This window comes from Heterodontus francisci, unplaced genomic scaffold (assembly GCF_036365525.1).
Source record: "Heterodontus francisci isolate sHetFra1 unplaced genomic scaffold, sHetFra1.hap1 HAP1_SCAFFOLD_800, whole genome shotgun sequence".
In the NCBI taxonomy this organism is placed as follows: domain Eukaryota; kingdom Metazoa; phylum Chordata; class Chondrichthyes; order Heterodontiformes; family Heterodontidae; genus Heterodontus; species Heterodontus francisci.
Genome location: NW_027142223.1, coordinates 106,413 through 126,717, shown reverse-complemented (window position 1 = coordinate 126,717; position 20,305 = coordinate 106,413). Strand labels below are relative to the sequence as shown.

Below are 20,305 nucleotides of genomic sequence, written 5' to 3'. Positions count from 1 at the left end.
TTGTGTGATTAGTGTTTCGACAGAGGTTGGAGGAGTGCACTGTCTTCCTCCAGCCCCATTAGTCCACGCGTCGCACCGTGCGATTAAATGTTTTACCCAGTTACTGATACAGCCAATTATGTACTTTATCTATTAGTTTCTGAATTTTAAAAAATCCACCAATTCTTTAATAAACAACAAAATCATTGATTTATTATAAAATGAGACGTATTAAATAAAGATGCAAAGCTCATTTACACAGTTTGAATCGTGCAAGTATAAATATCTACTCTCCTGCAATAACCTAACACACGCACACAGGTTAAAGAAAAAAGTAAAGAAAAATGATTTAAGAGAAAAACTGGCCCTGCAGAGATCAACTTTAAAACTTTGGCCATGTTATTGTCAATTCTTGAAGAGAAAGGATAAGATATGGAATGTTTCAGATGGCCTTTGGTGTGCGGGTACATGTCGCCGGCAGTCACGGGGATCTTTCTGGAGCAGTTCTGTTCAGGGCGTGGAGGAGTAGTCTTGAAGGCTTTTCAGGAGAATTTACTGCATTGGTGGTTTCAGCTATCACACTGGTTTCGCAGGAAAAAAAATCAAATCTAGCATCTCCTCCGTCTTTCAAATGAACCGTTTTCCAGAATCGTTTAAACACGAGTTCTAAAAAATATAAATAATGGAAGCAGCCCCGCGACATAAGAGAAAGTTGTCTGAATGGAGCTCCATCCTCACACATACTGGCTGTATCTCATCACTCAATCGACATAAGGAGCAGCAGCAGGCCATTCGGCCCCTCATGCCTGCTTCCCCAGTGTAGTAATTTCTCCTCATTTCAGTCCTGAATGATTGGCCCCTTATCCTGAGACTGTGTCCCCGTGTTCTAGATTCCCCGAACAGCGGGAACAATCTCTCAGCTTCGACCCTATCAAGCCCTTTCAGAATCTTGTATGTCTCAATTAGATCGCCTCTCGTTCTTCTAAACTCCGAGAATATCGGCCCAATTTACTCGGCCTCTCGTCATAGGACAACCCCCTCCTCCCACGGACCAACTTAGTAAATCTTCACTGCACTGCCTCCAGTGCAAGTATATCCTTTCTTAAATGTGGAGACCAAAACTGCACACAGTATTCCAGGTGCGGTCTCACCAAAGCCCTTGACAATTTTAGAAAGATTTCTTTATTCCTGTACTCCAATCCCCTTGCAATAAAGGCCAACATGTCACTTGCCTTCCTAATAACCTGCTGTACCTCCATGTTAACTTTGTGCGTTCCTTGTACGAGTACCCCCCAAGTCTCTGAACATCAACACTTACCATTTTCACACCTTTAAAAAAATATTCTGCTTTTCTGTTTTTACGACCAATGTGAACACCGTCACACTTCCCTACCTTGTACTCCATTTGCCATCTTGTTGCCCACTCACTTTGCAGCCTCTCTACGTCCTCCCCGCAGCCCTTTCCACCAAGCTTTGTATCATCAGCAAACATAAATACATTACTCCCTGTCTCTTCATCCAAGTCATTACTATAGATTGTAAATAGCTGAGGCCCCAGCACTGATCCTTGCGGAACCCCACAATTCACTGCCTGCCAACTTGAAAATGCCCCATTTATGCTCAGTCACTGCTTCCTATCTGTTAACCAATCCTCTATCCACTTTAATATATTACCCCCAATACCATGAGTTCTTATCTTGCCTATTAATCTTTTATGCGGCACCTTATCGAATGCCTTTTGGAAATCTAGGTATACTACATCTACTGGTGCCCCTTTATCTACCCTTCTAGTTACATCCTCAAAAAACGCTAATAAATTTGTCAAACAGGATTTCCCTTTAGTAAATCATTGCTGGCTTGTTCCAATCATATTATGCTTTTCCAAGTACAATGTTAAGACTTCTTTAATAATAGATTCCAGCATCTTCCCAACGACTGATGTTAGGCTAACCGGCCTGTAGTTCCCTGCTTTCTCTCTACCTCCTTTCTTGAAGAGCGGTGTAACATTTGACAACTTCTGATCTGATGGGACCATTCCTGAATCTAAGGAATTCTGGAAAATCATAGCCAGTGCATCCACTATCTCTGCAGCTATCTCTTTTAGATCCCTAGGATGTAGACCATCTGGTCCTGGGGACTTGACAGATTTTAGTCCCTCAAGTTTCTCCAATACTTTTTCTCGGCTGATATCAATTTCCTTAATTTCCTCACTCTTTCTAGCCCCTAGATTCCTGCCTAATTCTGGTAAGGAACTTGTGTCTTCTACTGTGAAGACAGACACAAAATATTCATCCAATACCCCTGCCATTTCCTCATTCCCCATGATGATTTTTCCTGTCTCTGCCTCGAAGGGACCAACATCTACTTTAGCTACTCTCTTCCTTTTTGTGTACTTATAAAAGCGCTTACAATCTGTTTTTATATTGCTGGCTAGGTTACTCTCTCATTCTATTTTTTCCCTTTTTAATCAACTTTTTGGTGGCCCTTTGCTGGTTTCTAAAACACTCCCAATCCTCAGACTTGCTACTATTTTTTGCAACATTCTAAGCCTCTTCTTTTAGTCTAATACTCTCCTTAACTTCCTGAGTGAGCCACAAATGTGTCTTTATTTATTTATTTAGAGATACAGCACTGAAACAGGCCCTTCGGCCCACCAGGTCTGTGCCGACCAACAACCACCCATTTATACTAATCCTACATTAACCCCACATTCTCTACCACATACCGACGCTAGGGGCAATTTACAACGGCCAATTTACCTATCAACCTGCAAGTCTTTGGCTGTGGGAGGAAACCGGAGCACCCGGCGGAAACCCACGCGGTCACAGGGAGAACTTGCAAACTCCGCACAGGCAGTACCCAGAACCGAACCCGGGTCGCTGGAGCTGTGAGGCTGCGGTGCTAACCACTGCGCCACTGTGCCGCTCTAACCACTGCGCAAGTCTTTCTGGACAAGTTTTTATTTTTGAATGGAATGTACTTTTGTTGAACGCTTTGAATTGTTTCCTTAACTGCTTCCCACTGTTCACTTACCGCCATACCTTCCAGTCTATTTACCCAGTTAATCTGAGCCACTTCTCCCCTCATACCTTCGTAATTGGCTTTGTTTAAGTTTAAGGTTCTTGTTTGTGATTGAAACTTGTCACTTTCAAACTTAACATGAAATTCAATGGTATTATGATCACTATTGCCCAGTGGGTCTTTTACTATAACATTATTAACCCTGCTTCATTACACAATACATGATCTAAGATAGCTTTATCCCTAGTCGGTGCTACAATGTATAGCTCCAAGAAACAGTCACAAAAACATTCTACAAATTCATCTTCTAGATCACTGTTGCCAATTTGATTGTCCCAGTCTATATGCAGATTAAAGTCCCCCACATTTAATTCATTACCATTTTTACACACTCCAATGATTTTTCGTTTAATATCTGTCCAATAATATAACTACTGTTAGGGGGCCAGTAATCTACTCCCACCAGTGTTATCCAACTCCTGCTATTCCCAATTTCCACCCAACCTGATTCTATTTCATGATTTTCTAGTTGATGGAATTTGGAGAGAGTGGTCATGGTGGTCTGACTGTGAACGATCAAACTGGAACATCTCGTGCCGACGATATGTTGGGCAACAGAAGAGAACACGAAAGTGTGTAGGCCGGGCACACAACGGACAGCCGTGCCCTGGCTCCATCATTGACATTCAATCCTGCTACAACATTCAAGATTGTTACTGTAGGTACATGCGTTAGACTGAAAAGGGCCATCAACAAAAGGAGTCAGTACTGGGTTGTCTGTCTGTAACAGTCAGACTGACGGGTGTCTGTACTGGGCTGTCTGTAACAGTCAGACAGGCAGGAGTCGGTTTGGGGCTGTCTCTGTCTGTAACAGTCAGACTCAAGGGAGTCAGACTGGGCTGTCTCTGTCTGTAACAGACAGACGGACGGGAGTTGGTACTGGGCTGTCTCTGTCTGTAACAGTCAGTCTGACGGGAGTCGATACTGGGCTGTCTCTGTCTTTAACTCTCAGACTCAAGGGAGTCAGACTGGGCTGTCTCTGTCTGTAACAGACAGACGGACGGGAGTCGGTACTGGGTTGTCTGTCTGTAACAGTCAGACTGACGGGTGTCTGTACTGGGCTGTCTGTAACAGTCAGACAGGCAGGAGTCGGTTTGGGGCTGTCTCTGTCTGTAACTGTCAGACTCAAGGGAGTCAGACTGGGCTGTCTCTGTCTGTAACAGACAGACGGACGGGAGTCGGTAGTGGGCTGTCTCTGTCTCTAACAGTCAGTCTGACGGGAGTCAATACTGGGCTGTCTCTGTTTGTAACAGTCAGACTGACAAGAGTCACTACTGGGCTGTCTCTGTCTGTAACAGACAGACGGACGGGAGTTGGTACTGGGCTGTCTCTGTCTGTAACAGACAGACGGACGGGAGTCGGTACTGGGCTGTCTCTGTCTGTAACAGACAGACGGACGGGAGTCGGTACTGGGCTGTCTCTGTCTGTAACAGACAGACGGACGGGAGTCGGTACTGGGCTGTCTCTGTTTGTAACAGTCAGACTGACAGGAGTCACTACTGGGCTGTCTCTGTCTGTAACAGACAGATGGACGGGAGTCGGTACTGGGCTGTCTCTGTCTGCAACAGTCAGACTGACGGGAATCGATACTGGGTTGTCTCTGTCTGTAACAGTCAGACTGACGGGAATCGATACTGGGTTGTCTCTGTCTGCAACAGTCAGACTGACGGGAATCGATACTGGGTTGTCTCTGTCTGTAACAGTCAGACTGACGGGAATCGATACTGGGTTGTCTCTGTCTGTCGGCACAGTGGCGCAGTGGTTAGCACCGCAGCCTCAAAGCTCCAGCGACCCGGGTTCAATTCTGGGTACTGTCTGTGTGGAGTTTGCAAGTTCTCCCTGTGTCTGCGTGGGTTTTCTCCGGGTGCTCCGGTTTCCTCCCACAAGCCAAAAGACTTGCAGGTTGATAGGTAAATTGGCCATTATAAATTGCCCCTAGTGTAGGTAGGTGGTAGGGAAATATAGGGACAGGTGGGGATGTGGTAGAAATATGGGATTAGTGTAGGATTAGTATAAATGGGTGGTTGATGGTCGGGACAGACTCGGTGGGCCGAAGGGCCTGTTTCAGTGCTGTACTTCTAAACTAAACTAAACTAAACTAAACTAAAACAGTCAGACTGACGGGAATCGATACTGGGTTGTCTCTGTCTGTAACAGTCAGTCTGACGGGAGTCGCGACTGGGCTGTCTCTGTTTGTAACAGTCAGACTGACGGGAGTCGATACTCGGCTGTCTCTGTCTCTAACAGTCAGACTGACGGGAATCAGTACTGGGCTGTCTCTGTCTGTAACAGTCAGACTGACGGGAGTCGATACTCGGCTGTCTCTGTCTCTAACAGTCAGACTGACGGGAATCAGTACTGGGCTGTCTCTGTCTGTAACAGTCAGACTGACGGGAGTCGATACTGGACTGTCTCTGTCTCTGACAGTCAGACTGACAGGAGTCGATACTGGGCTGTCTCTGTCTCTAACAATCAGACTGATGGGAATCACTACTGGGCTGTCTCTGTCTGTAACAGACAGACGGACGGGAGTCGGTACTGGGCTGTCTCTGTTTGTAACAGTCAGACTGACAGGAGTCACTACTGGGCTGTCTCTGTTTGTAACTGTCAGACTGACGGGAGTCGATGCTGGGCTGTCTCTGACTGTCACCTTCAGACTGACGGGAGGTGTGTTATTGGGGGGCGGTCTCATTGTTGGGTACAGCATAGTTGAGTCCTCAATTGCTGCCTCCCAGGTGTTGTATTGAAGCCCGGACTGTGGGCCCTGACAGGCATGGGGTCGGGGGGCTGCGCTTGACAGTGGACTGCAAAGACAATGACTACTCTCTTTAAAATATTTCTATTTGCCAACAGTGGGGAAAGGATCCTGGACAACGTGGAACCACTGGAGTTTGTGTGACCCTCCCTGTGGTGCCAACAGCATGAGGAACAGGGTTCGAACCTGCGTCCCAACATACCCTAACTACCCGTGAGTCATGGGCACTGTCCTTAAATTCACTTTTACCACTAACACAGGCATTTAGCATGGCCCCACGGTGCAGGGACACCAGGGGGAAGGGCCGAGGCCCCACGGTGCAGGGACACCAGGGGAAGGGCCGAGGTCCCACGGTGCAGGGACGCCAGGGGGAAGGGCTGAGACCCCACGGTGCAGGGACACCAGGGGAAGTGCCGAGGCCCCACGGTGCAGGGACACCAGGGGAAGGGCCGAGGCCCCCACGGTGCAGGGACACCAGGGGAAGGGCCGAGGTCCCACGGTGCAGGGACACCAGGGGAAGGGCCGAGGCCCCCACGGTGCAGGGACACCAGGGGAAGGGCCGAGGCCCCACGGTGCAGGGAAGCCAGGGGAAGGGCCGAGGCCCCCACGGTGCAGGGACACCAGGGGGAGGACAACATGGGCAAACAATACATGGGGTTTGAGAGAGGGGAGGTTTTGTGGGTTCAGGGGGAGTTGGAGCTTTATGCGGATGGGGCTTTGTGTGTATTATGGGGTATAGGTGGTGAGGTTGCTTTATGGGGTTCAGAGGTCAGGCAGGTTTAAAGCGTATGCACATGAGAGATGGGATTTGGAGCGGATTTTTGTGCTCTGGGTGAAGAGTGTTCGGAGGTTCGGGTGTTGGGGGGCCAAGGTGTAAGAGGGTCAGGCAGAATGGGTTCGCCCCAACTATAGGAGGTCCCTGACGACGGTTTATTTTACAGGAATGAGACAGGAGTAGTGAAGAAAGTTCCAGTTTATTTCTGGGGTATGCCGATTTTTCATTGTGACGGGACTTACGGAGACGAGAAGCAGCTGAAGCAGCTAAAGCACTGCCAGAACGTTCCGGAATGCGACTGACGGAGGTGTGCGAGTCCAACATTTCGGGGAGCAGGGGCAAGGCAGGAGCTGGGAGTTCCACCAATTCCCGCAAACTTGAGCCCATTTCAGAAAATCACTGACACTCACTGGGGTCCAGGTCCCAACACACACTGACTCTCAGCAGGGTCTAGGACCCACACACACTGACTCTCAGCAGGGTCTAGGACCCACACACACTGACTCTCACTGGGGTCCAGGTCCCACACACACTGACTGTCAGCGGGGTCCAGGACCCACCCACACTGACTCTCACTGGAGTACAGAGGTCCCACACACACTGACGCTCGCTCGGGTACGGGTCCCACACACACTGACTCTCACTGGGGTCCAGGTCCCACACACACTGACTCTCACTGGGGTACGGGTCCCACACACACTGACTCTCACTGGGGTCCAGGTCCCACACACACAGTGATTCTCACTGGGGTACGGGTCCCACACACACTGACTCTCACTTGGGTACGGGTCCCACACACACTGACTCTTACTGGGGTACGGGTCCCACACACACTGACTCTCACTGGGGTCCAGGTCCCACACACACAGTGATTCTCACTGGGGTACGGGTCCCACACACACTGACTCTCACTTGGGTACGGGTCCCACACACACTGACTCTTACTGGGATATTGGGGTCCCACACACACTGACTCTCACTGGAGTCCCACACATACTGACTCTCACTGGGATACGGGACCCACACACACTGACTCTCACTGGGATACGGGGGTCCCACACACACTGACTCTCACTGGGGTCCCACACATACTGACTCTCACTGGGGTACGGGTCCCACACGCACTGACTCTCACTGGGGTACGGGTCCCACACATACTGACTCTCACTGGGGTACGGGTCCCACACGCACTGACTCTCACTGGGGTACGGGTCCCACACGCACTGACTCTCACTGGGGTACGGGTCCCACACGCACTGACTCTCACTGGGGTACGGGTCCCACACACACTGGCTCTAACTGGGGTACGGGGTTCCCACACACAATGACTGTCACAGGGGTACGGGGGTCCCACACACACTGACTCTCACTGGGGTACGGGTCCCACACACACTGACTCTCACTGGGGTACAGGTCCCACACACACTGACTCTCACTGCGATACGGGGTTCCCACACACACTGACTCTCACTGGGGTACGGGGGTCCCACACACACTGACTCTCACTGGGGTACGGGGGTCCCACCCACACTGACTCTCACTGGGGTACAGGGATCCCACACACACTGACTCTCACCGGGTACTGGTCCCACACACACACTGACTCTCACTGGGGTACGAGTCCCACACACACTGACTCTCACTGGGTACTGGTCCCACACACACTGACTCTCACTGGGGTGCGGGGATCCCACACACACTGACTCTTACTGGGGTACGGGGATCCCACACACACTGACTCTCACTGGGGTACGGGGATCCCACACACACTGCCTCTCACTGGGGTACGGGTCCCACACACACTGACTCTCACTGGGGAACGGGTCCCACACACAGTGACTCTCACTGGGGTACGGGTCCCACGCGCAATGAATCTCACTGGGGTACGGGTCCCACGCGCACTGACTCTCACTGGGGTACGGGTCCAACATGCACTGACTCTCACTGGGGAACGGGTCCCACACACACTGACTCTTACTGGGATATGGGGGTCCCACACGCACTGACACTCACTGGGGTACGGGTCCCACACACACTGACTCTCACTGGGGTACGGGTCCCACACACAATGAATCTCACTGGGGTACGGGTCCCACACACACTGACTCTCACTGGGGTACAGGCCCCATATACACTGACTCTCACTGGGGTATGGGTCCCACACATACTGACTCTCACTGGGGTACGGGTCCCACACACACAGACTCTCACTGGGGTATGGGTCCCACACATACTGACTCTCACTGGGGTACGGGTCCCACACACACAGACTCTCACTGGGGTATGGGTCCCACACATACTGACTCTCACTGGGGTACGGGTCCCACACACACTGACTGTCACTGGGATACGGGGGTCCCACACACACTGACTCTCACTGGGGTCCAGGTCCCACACACACTGACTCTCAGCGGGGTCCAGGACCCACACACACTGACTCTCACTGGGGTCCAGGTCCCACACACACTGACTCTCAGCAGGGTCCAGGACCCACGCACACTGACTCTCACTGGGGTCCAGTTCCCACACACACTGACTGTCAGCGGGGTCCAGGACCCACCCACACTGACTCTCACTGGAGTACAGAGGTCCCACACACACTGACGCTCGCTCGGGTACGTGTCCCACACACACTGGCTCTCACTGGGGTCCAGGTCCCACAAACACTGACTCTCACTGGGGTACGGGTCCCACACACACTGACTCTCACTGGGGTCCAGGTCCCACACACACTGACTCTCACTGGGGTACGGGTCCCACACACACTGACTCTCACTGGGGTACGGGTCCCACACACACTGACTCTCACTGGGGTCCAGGTCCCACACACACAGTGACTCTCACTGGGGTACGGGTCCCACACACACTGACTCTCACTTGGGTACGGGTCCCACACACACTGACTCTTACTGGGATATTGGGGTCCCACACACACTGACTCTCACTGGAGTCCCACACATACTGACTCTCACTGGGATACGGGACCCACACACACTGACTCTCACTGGGATACGGGGGTCCCACACACACTGACTCTCACTGGGGTCCCACACATACTGACTCTCACTGGGGTACGGGTACCACACGCACTGACACTCACTGGGGTATGGGTCCCACACACACTGATTCTCACTGGGGTACGGGTCCCACACATACTGACTCTCACTGGGGTACGGGTCCCACACGCACTGACTCTCACTGGGGTACGGGTCCCACACGCACTGACTCTCACTGGGGTACGGGTCCCACACGCACTGACTCTCACTGGGGTACGGGTCCCACACACACTGGCTCTAACTGGGGTACGGGGGTCCCACACACACTGACTCTCACTGGGGTACGGGTCCCACACACACTGACTCTCACTGGGGTACGGGGATCCCACACGCACTGACTCTCACTGGGGTACGGGTCCCACACACACTGACTCTCACTGCGATACGGGGTTCCCACACACACTGACTCTCACTGGGGTACGGGGGTCCCACACACACTGACTCTCACTGGGGTACGGGGGTCCCACCCACACTGACTCTCACTGGGGTACAGGGATCCCACACACACTGACTCTCACCGGGTACTGGTCCCACACACACACTGACTCTCACTGGGGTACGAGTCCCACACACACTGACTCTCACTGGGTACTGGTCCCACACACACTGACTCTCACTGGGGTGCGGGGATCCCACACACACTGACTCTTACTGGGGTACGGGGATCCCACACACACTGACTCTCACTGGGGTACGGGGATCCCACACACACTGCCTCTCACTGGGGTACGGGTCCCACACACACTGACTCTCACTGGGGAACGGGTCCCACACACAGTGACTCTCACTGGGGTACGGGTCCCACGCGCAATGAATCTCACTGGGGTACGGGTCCCACGCGCACTGACTCTCACTGGGGTAGGGTCCCACACGCACTGACTGTCACTGGGGTACGGGTCCCACATACTGACTCTCACTGGGGTACGGATCCAACATGCACTGACTCTCACTGGGGTACGGGTCCCACACACAATGAATCTCACTGGGGTACGGGTCCCACACACACTGACTCTCACTGGGGTACAGGCCCCATATACACTGACTCTCACTGGGGTATGGGTCCCACACATACTGACTCTCACTGGGGTACGGGTCCCACACACACAGACTCTCACTGGGGTATGGGTCCCACACATACTGACTCTCACTGGGGTACGGGTCCCACACACACTGACTGTCACTGGGATACGGGGGTCCCACACACACTGACTCTGACTGGGGTCCAGGTCCCACACACACTGACTCTCAGCGGGGTCCAGGACCCACACACACTGACTCTCACTGGGGTCCAGGTCCCACACACACTGACTCTCAGCGGGGTCCAGGACCCACACACACTGACTCTCACTGGGGTCCAGGTCCCACACACACTGACTCTCAGCAGGGTCCAGGACCCACACACACTGACTCTCACTGGGGTCCAGTTCCCACACACACTGACTGTCAGCGGGGTCCAGGACCCACCCACACTGACTCTCACTGGAGTACAGAGGTCCCACACGCACTGACGCTCGCTCGGGTACGTGTCCCACACACACTGACTCTCACTGGGGTACGAGTCCCACACACACTGACTCTCACTGGGTACTGGTCCCACACACACTGACTCTCACTGGGGTGCGGGGATCCCACACACACTGACTCTTACTGGGGTACGGGGATCCCACACACACTGACTCTCACTGGGGTACGGGGATCCCACACACACTGCCTCTCACTGGGGTACGGGTCCCACACACACTGACTCTCACTGGGGAACGGGTCCCACACACAGTGACTCTCACTGGGGTACGGGTCCCACGCGCAATGAATCTCACTGGGGTACGGGTCCCACGCGCACTGACTCTCACTGGGGTAGGGTCCCACACGCACTGACTGTCACTGGGGTACGGGTCCCACATACTGACTCTCACTGGGGTACGGGTCCAACATGCACTGACTCTCACTGGGGTACGGGTCCCACACACAATGAATCTCACTGGGGTACGGGTCCCACACACACTGACTCTCACTGGGGTACAGGCCCCATATACACTGACTCTCACTGGGGTATGGGTCCCACACATACTGACTCTCACTGGGGTACGGGTCCCACACACACAGACTCTCACTGGGGTATGGGTCCCACACATACTGACTGTCACTGGGGTACGGGTCCCACACACACTGACTGTCACTGGGATACGGGGGTCCCACACACACTGACTCTCACTGGGGTCCAGGTCCCACACACACTGACTCTCAGCGGGGTCCAGGACCCACACACACTGACTCTCACTGGGGTCCAGGTCCCACACACACTGACTCTCAGCGGGGTCCAGGACCCACACACACTGACTCTCACTGGGGTCCAGGTCCCACACACACTGACTCTCAGCAGGGTCCAGGACCCACACACACTGACTCTCACTGGGGTCCAGTTCCCACACACACTGACTGTCAGCGGGGTCCAGGACCCACCCACACTGACTCTCACTGGAGTACAGAGGTCCCACACGCACTGACGCTCGCTCGGGTACGTGTCCCACACACACTGGCTCTCACTGGGGTCCAGGTCCCACAAACACTGACTCTCACTGGGGTACGGGTCCCACACACACTGACTCTCACTGGGGTCCAGGTCCCACACACACTGACTCTCACTGGGGTACGGGTCCCACACACACTGACTCTCACTGGGGTACGGGTCCCACACACACTGACTCTCACTGGGGTCCAGGTCCCACACACACAGTGACTCTCACTGGGGTACGGGTCCCACACACACTGACTCTCACTTGGGTACGGGTCCCACACACACTGACTCTTACTGGGATATGGGGGTCCCACATGCACTGACACTCACTGGGGTACGGGTCCTACACACACTGACTCTCACTGGAGTCCCACACATACTGACTCTCACTGGGGTACGGGTACCACAAACACAGACTCTCACTGGGGTCCAGGTCCCACAAACACTGACTCTCACTGGGGTACGGGTCCCACACACACTGACTCTCACTGGGGAACGGGTCCCACACACAGTGACTCTCACTGGGGTACGGGTCCCACGCGCAATGAATCTCACTGGGGTACGGGTCCCACGCGCACTGACTCTCACTGGGGTAGGGTCCCACACGCACTGACTGTCACTGGGGTACGGGTCCAACATGCACTGTCTCTCACTGGGGTACGGGTCCAACACGCACTGACTCTCACTGGGGTACGGGTCCCACACACACTGACTCTTACTGGGATATGGGGTTCCCACACACACTGACTCTCACTGAGGTACGGGTCCCACACACACTGACTCTCACTGGGGTATGAGTCCCACACACAGTGACTCTCACTGGGGTACGGGTCCCACACACAATGAATCTCACTGGGGTACGGGTCCCACACACACTGACTCTCACTGGGGTACAGGCCCCATATACACTGACTCTCACTGGGGTACGGGTCCCACACACACAGACTCTCACTGGGGTATGGGTCCCACACATACTGACTCTCACTGGGGTACGGGGGTCCCACACACACTGACTCTCACTGGGGTCCAGGTCCCACACACACTGACTCTCAGCGGGGTCCAGGTCCCACACACACTGACTCTCACTGGGGTCCAGGTCCCACACACACTGACTCTCAGCGGGGTCCAGGACCCACACACACTGACTCTCACTGGGGTCCAGGTCCCACACACACTGACTCTCAGCAGGGTCCAGGACCCACACACACTGACTCTCACTGGGGTCCAGTTCCCACACACACTGACTGTCAGCGGGGTCCAGGACCCACCCACACTGACTCTCACTGGAGTACAGAGGTCCCACACACACTGACGCTCGCTCGGGTACGTGTCCCACACTCACTGGCTCTCACTGGGGTCCAGGTCCCACAAACACTAACTCTCACTGGGGTTCGGGTCCCACACACACTGACTCTCACTGGGGTACGGGTCCCACACACACTGACTCTCACTAGGGTACGGGTCCCACACACACTGACTCTCACTGGGGTACGGGTCCCACACACACTGACTCTCACTGGGGTCCAGGTCCCACACACACAGTGACTCTCACTGGGGTACGGGTCCCACACACACTGACTCTCACTTGGGTACGGGTCCCACACACACTGACTCTTACTGGGATATGGGGGTCCCACACGCACTGACACTCACTGGGGTACGGGTCCCACACACACTGACTCTCACTGGAGTCCCACACATACTGACTCTCACTGGGATACGGGACCCACACACACTGACTCTCACTGGGATACGGGGGTCCCACACACACTGACTCTCACTGGGGTCCCACACATACTGACTCTCACTGGGGTACGGGTACCACAAACACAGACTCTCACTGGGGTCCAGGTCCCACAAACACTGACTCTCACTGGGGTACCGGTCCCACACACACTGACTCTCACTGGGATTCGGGTCCCGCACACACTGACTCTCACTGGGGTACGGGTCCCACACACACTGACTCTCACTGGGGTACGGGTCCCACACACACTGACTCTCACTGGGGTACGGGTCCCACACACACTGACTCTCACTGGGGTCCAGGTCCCACACACACAGTGACTCTCACTTGGGTACGGGTCCCACACACACTGACTCTTACTGGGATATGGGGGTCCCACACGCACTGACACTCACTGTGGTACGGGTCCCACACACACTGACTCTCACTGGAGTCCCACACATACTGACTCTCACAGGGATACGGGACCCACACACACTGACTCTCACTGGGATACGGGGGTCCCACACACACTGACTCTCACTGGGGTCCCACACATACTGACTCTCACTGGGGTATGGGTCCCACACACACTGACTCTCACTGGGGTACGGGGGTCCCACACACACTGACTCTCACTGGGGTACGGGTCCCACACACACACTGACTCTCACTGGGGTACGGGTCCCACACACACTGACTCTCACTGGGGTATGGGTGCCACACATACTGACTCTCACTGGGGTACGGGTCCCACACACACTGACTGTCACTGGGATACGGGGGTCCCACACACACTGACTCTCACTGGGTTACGGGTCCCACACACACTGACTCTCACTGGGGTACGGGTCCCACACACACTGACTGTCACTGGGGTACGGGGGTCCCACACACATTGACTCACTGGGGTACGGGGGTCCCACAAACACTGACTCTCACTGGGGTACGGGTCCCATACACACTGACTCTCACTGGGGTACGGGGGTCCCACACACACTGACTCCCACTGGGGTACGGGGGTCCCTCACCCACTGACTCTCACTGGGGTACGGGTCCCGCACACACTGACTCTCACTGGGGTACAGGTCCCACACTCACTGACTCTCACTGGGGTACGGGGGTCCCACACACAGTGACTCTCACTGGGGTACGGGGGTCCCACACCCACTGACTCTCACTGGGGTATGGGTCCCACAGATACTGACTCTCACTGGGGTACGGGTCCCACACACACTGACTGTCACTGGGATACGGGGGTCCCACACACACTGACTCTCACTGGGGTACGGGGGCCACACGCACTGACTGTCTCTGGGGTACGGGGGTCCCACACACATTGACTCTCACTGAGGTACGGGTTCCACATACACTGACACTCACTGGGGTACGGGTCCCACACACACTTACTGTCACTGGGGTACGGGGCTCCCACACACATTGACTCTCACTGGGGTACGGGGGTCCCACAAACACTGACACTCACTGGGGTACGGGTCCCACACACACTGACTCTCACTGGGGTACGGGTTCCACACACACTGACTCTCACTGGGGTACGGGGGTCCCACACACACTGACTCTCACTGGGGTACGGGGGTCCCACACACTGACTCTCACTGGGGTACGAGTCCCACACACACACTGACTCTCACTGGGGTACAGGTCCCACTCACACTGACTCTCACTGGGTACTGGTCCCACACACACACTGACTCTCACTGGGGTGCGAGTCCCACACACACTGACTCTCACTGGGGTACGGGTCACACACACACCTGACTCTCACTGGGGTACGGGTCACACACACACTGACTCTCACTGGGGTACGGGGATCCCACACACACTGACTCTCACTGGGGTACGGGTCACACACACACTGACTCTCACTGGGATACGGGGATCCCACACACACTGACTCTCACTGGGGTACGGGGATCCCACACACACTGACTCTCACTGGGGTACGGGGGTCCCACACACACTGACTCTCACTGGGGTCCAGGTCCCACACACACTGACTCTCACTGGGGTACAGGTCCCACACACACTGACTCTCACTGGGGTACGGGTCCCACACACACTGACTCTCACTGGGGTAAAGGTCCCACTCACACTGACTCTCACTGGGGTACGGGGATCCCACACACACTGACTCTCACTGGGGTACGGGTCCCACACACACTGACTCTCACTGGGGTCCCACACATACTGCCTCTCACTGGGGTACGGATCCCACACACACTGACTCTCACTGGGGTACGGGGGTCCCACACACACTGACTCTCACTGGGGTCCAGGTCCCACACACACTGACTCTCACTGGGGTACAGGTCCCACACACACTGACTCTCACTGGGGTACAGGAGTCCCACACACACTGACTCTCACTGGGGTACGGGTCACACACACACTGACTCTCACTGGGGTACGGGTCACACACACACCTCTCACTGGGGTACGGGTCGCACGCACACTGACTCTCACTGGGGTACGGGGATCCCACACAGACTGACTCTCGCTGGGGTACGGGGGTCTCACACACTGACTCCCACTGGGGTCCAGGTCCCACACACACTGACTCTCACTGGGGTACGGCGGTCCCACACACACTGACTCTCACTGGGGTACGGGTCCCACACACACTTTCTCTCACCGGGTACTGCTCCCACACACACTGACTCTCACTGTGGTACGGGTCCCACACACACTGACTCTCACTGGGGTATGGGGGTCCCACACACACTGACTCTCACTGGGGTCCAGGTCCCACACACACTGACTCTCACTGGGGTACGGGTCCCATACACACTGACTGTCACTGGGGTACGGGTCCCACACACACTGACTCTCACTGGGGTCCGGGGGTCCCACACACACTGACTCTCACTGGGGTCCGGGGGTCTCACACACTGACTCCCACTGGGGTTCAGGTCCCACACACACTGACTCTCACTGGGGTACGGCGGTCCCACACACACTGATTCTCACTGGGGTACAGGTCCCACACGCACTGACTCTCACTGAGGTACGGGGGTCCCACACACACTGACTCTCACTGGGGTACAGGTCCCACACGCACTGACTCTCACTGGGGTATTAGTCCCACACACACACACTGACTCTCACTGGGTGCGAGTCCCACACACACTGACTCTCACTGGGGAACGGGTCCCACTCACACTGACTCTCACTGGGGTACAGGTCCCACACACACTGACTCTCACTGGGGAACGGGTCCCACACGCACTGACTCTCACTGGGGTCCCACACATACTGCCTCTCACTGGGGTACGGGTCCCACACACACTGACTCTCACTGGGATACGGGGGTCCCACACACACTGACTGTCACTGGGGTACGGGGGTCCCACACACACTGACTCTCACTGGGGTACGGGTCACACACACACCTGACTCTCACTGGGGTTTGGGTCACACACACACCTGACTCTCACTGGGGTACGGGTCACACACACACACTGACTCTCACTGGGGTACGGGTCACACACACACACTGACTCTCACTGGGGTACGGGGATCCCACACACACTGACTCTCACTGGGGTACGGATCACACACACTCTGACTGTCACTGGGGTACGGCTCACACACACTCTGACTCTCACTGGGGTACTGGTCCCACACACACACTGACTCTCACTGGGGTACTGGTCCCACACACACTGACTGTCACTGGGGTACGGGGATCTCACACACACACTGACTCTCACTGGGGAACGGGTCCCACTCACACTGACTCTCACTGGGGTACAGGTCCCACACACACTGACTCTCACTGGGGAACGGGTCCCACACGCACTGACTCTCACTGGGGTACGGGTCCCACACACACTGACTCTCACTGGGGTCCCACACATACTGCCTCTCACTGGGATACGGGGGTCCCACACACACTGACTGTCACTGGGGTACGGGGGTCCCACACACACTGACTCTCACTGGGGTACGGGTCCCACACACACTGACTCTCACTGGGGTACGGGTCCCACACACACTGACTCTCACTGGGGTACGGGTCCCACACACACTGACTCTCACTGGGGTCCAGGTCCCACACACACAGTGACTCTCACTGGGGTACGGGTCCCACACACACTGACTCTCACTTGGGTACGGGTCCCACACACACTGACTCTTACTGGGATATGGGGGTCCCACACGCACTGACACTCACTGGGGTACGGGTCCCACACGCACTGACACTCACTGTGGTACGGGTCCCACACACACTGACTCTCACTGGAGTCCCACACATACTGACTCTCACTGGGATACGGGACCCACACACACTGACTCTCACTGGGATACGGGGGTCCCACACACACTGACTCTCACTGGGGTCCCACACATACTGACTCTCACTGGGGTACGGGTACCACACGCACTGACACTCACTGGGGTATGGGTCCCACACACACTGACTCTCTCTGGGGTACGGGTCCAACACATACTGACTCTCACTGGGGTACGGGTCCCACACACAGTGACTCTCACTGGGATACAGGGGTCCCACACACACTGACTCTCTCTGGGGTATGGGTCCCACACACACTGACTCTCACTGGGGTCCCACACATACTGCCTCTCTCTGGGGTACGGGTCCCACACACACTGACTCTCACTGGGATACGGGGGTCCCACACACACTGACTCTCTCTGGGGTACGGGTCCCACACACACTGACTCTCACTGGGGTCCCACACACTCTGCCTCTCTCTGGGGTACGGGTCCCACACACACTGACTCTCACTGGGATACGGGGGTCCCACACACACTGACTGTCAATGGGGTACGGGGGTCCCACACACACTGACTGTCAATGGGATACGGGGGTCCCACACACACTGACTGTCAATGGGGTACGGGGGTCCCACACACACTGACTCTCACTGGGTACTGGTCCCACACACACACTGACTCTCACTGGGGTATGGGTGCCACACATAGTGACTCTCACTGGGGTACGGGTCCCACACACACTGACTGTCACTGGGATACGGGGCTCCCACACACATTGACTCTCACTGGGGTACGGGGGTCCCACAAACACTGACACTCACTGGGGTACGGGTCCCACACACACTGACTCTCACTGGGGTACGGGTTCCACACACACTGACTCTCACTGGGGTACGGGGGTCCCACACACACTGACTCTCACTGGGGTACGGGGGTCCCACACACTGACTCTCACTGGGGTACGAGTCCCACACACACACTGACTCTCACTGGGGTACAGGTCACACACACACCTGACTCTCACTGGGGTACGGGTCACACACACACTGACTCTCACTGGGGTACGGGTCACACACACACACTGACTCTCACTGGGGTACAGGTCCCACTCACACTGACTCTCACTGGGGTACGGGTCACACACACACACTGACTCTCACTGGGGTACGGGTCACACACACACCTGACTCTCACTGGGGTACGGGTCACACACACACTGACTCTCACTGGGGTACGGGGATCCCACACACACTGACGCTCGCTGGGGTACGGGGATCCCACACACACTTTCTCTCACCGGGTACGGGTCCCACACACACTGACTCTCACTGGGGTACGGGGGTCCCACACACACTGACTCTCACTGGGGTCCAGGTCCCACACACACTGACTCTCACTGGGGTACAGGTCCCACACACACTGACTCTCACTGGGGTAAAGGTCCCACTCACACTGACTCTCACTGGGGTAAAGGTCCCACTCACACTGACTCTCACTGGGGTACGGGGATCCCACACACACTGACTCTCACTGGGGTACGGGGATCCCACACACACTTTCTCTCACCGGGTACGGGTCCCACACACACTGACTCTCACTGGGGTACGGGTCCCACACACACTGACTCTCACTGGGGTACGGGTCCCACACACACTGACTCTCACTGGGGTAAAGGTCCCACTCACACTGACTCTCACTGGGGTACGGGTCCCACACACACTGACTCTCACTGGGGTAAAGGTCCCACTCACACTGACTCTCACTGGGGTACGGGTCCCACACACACTGACTCTCACTGGGGTAAAGGTCCCACTCACACTGACTCTCACTGGGGTACGGGTCCCACACACACTGACTCTCACTGGGGTAAAGGTCCCACTCACACTGACTCTCACTGGGGTACGGGTCCCACACACACTGACTCTCACTGGGGTAAAGGTCCCACTCACACTGACTCTCACTGGGGTACGGGGATCCCACACACACTGACTCTCACTGGGGTACGGGTCCCACACACACTGACTCTCACTGGGGTCCCACACATACTGCCTCTCACTGGGGTACGGATCCCACACACACTGACTCTCACTGGGGTACGGGGGTCCCACACACACTGACTCTCACTGGGGTCCAGGTCCCACACACACTGACTCTC

The 20,305-nt window shown here is 55.5% G+C and overlaps 1 protein-coding gene across 1 annotated transcript in view; it reads left to right on the top strand.

Annotated features, from left to right (window-relative positions):
* Positions 1-20,305, top strand: part of LOC137366759 (properdin-like) — a 196,376-nt gene that overhangs the window by 135,063 nt on the left and 41,008 nt on the right. The window contains exons 7-9 of the mRNA XM_068028408.1: positions 3,530-3,718; positions 5,914-6,028; positions 6,757-6,897. Coding sequence (XP_067884509.1) covers positions 3,530-3,718; positions 5,914-6,028; positions 6,757-6,892 — 440 coding nt within the window. The 3' untranslated portion in view covers positions 6,893-6,897. The remainder of the gene's footprint in view (positions 1-3,529; positions 3,719-5,913; positions 6,029-6,756; positions 6,898-20,305) is intronic.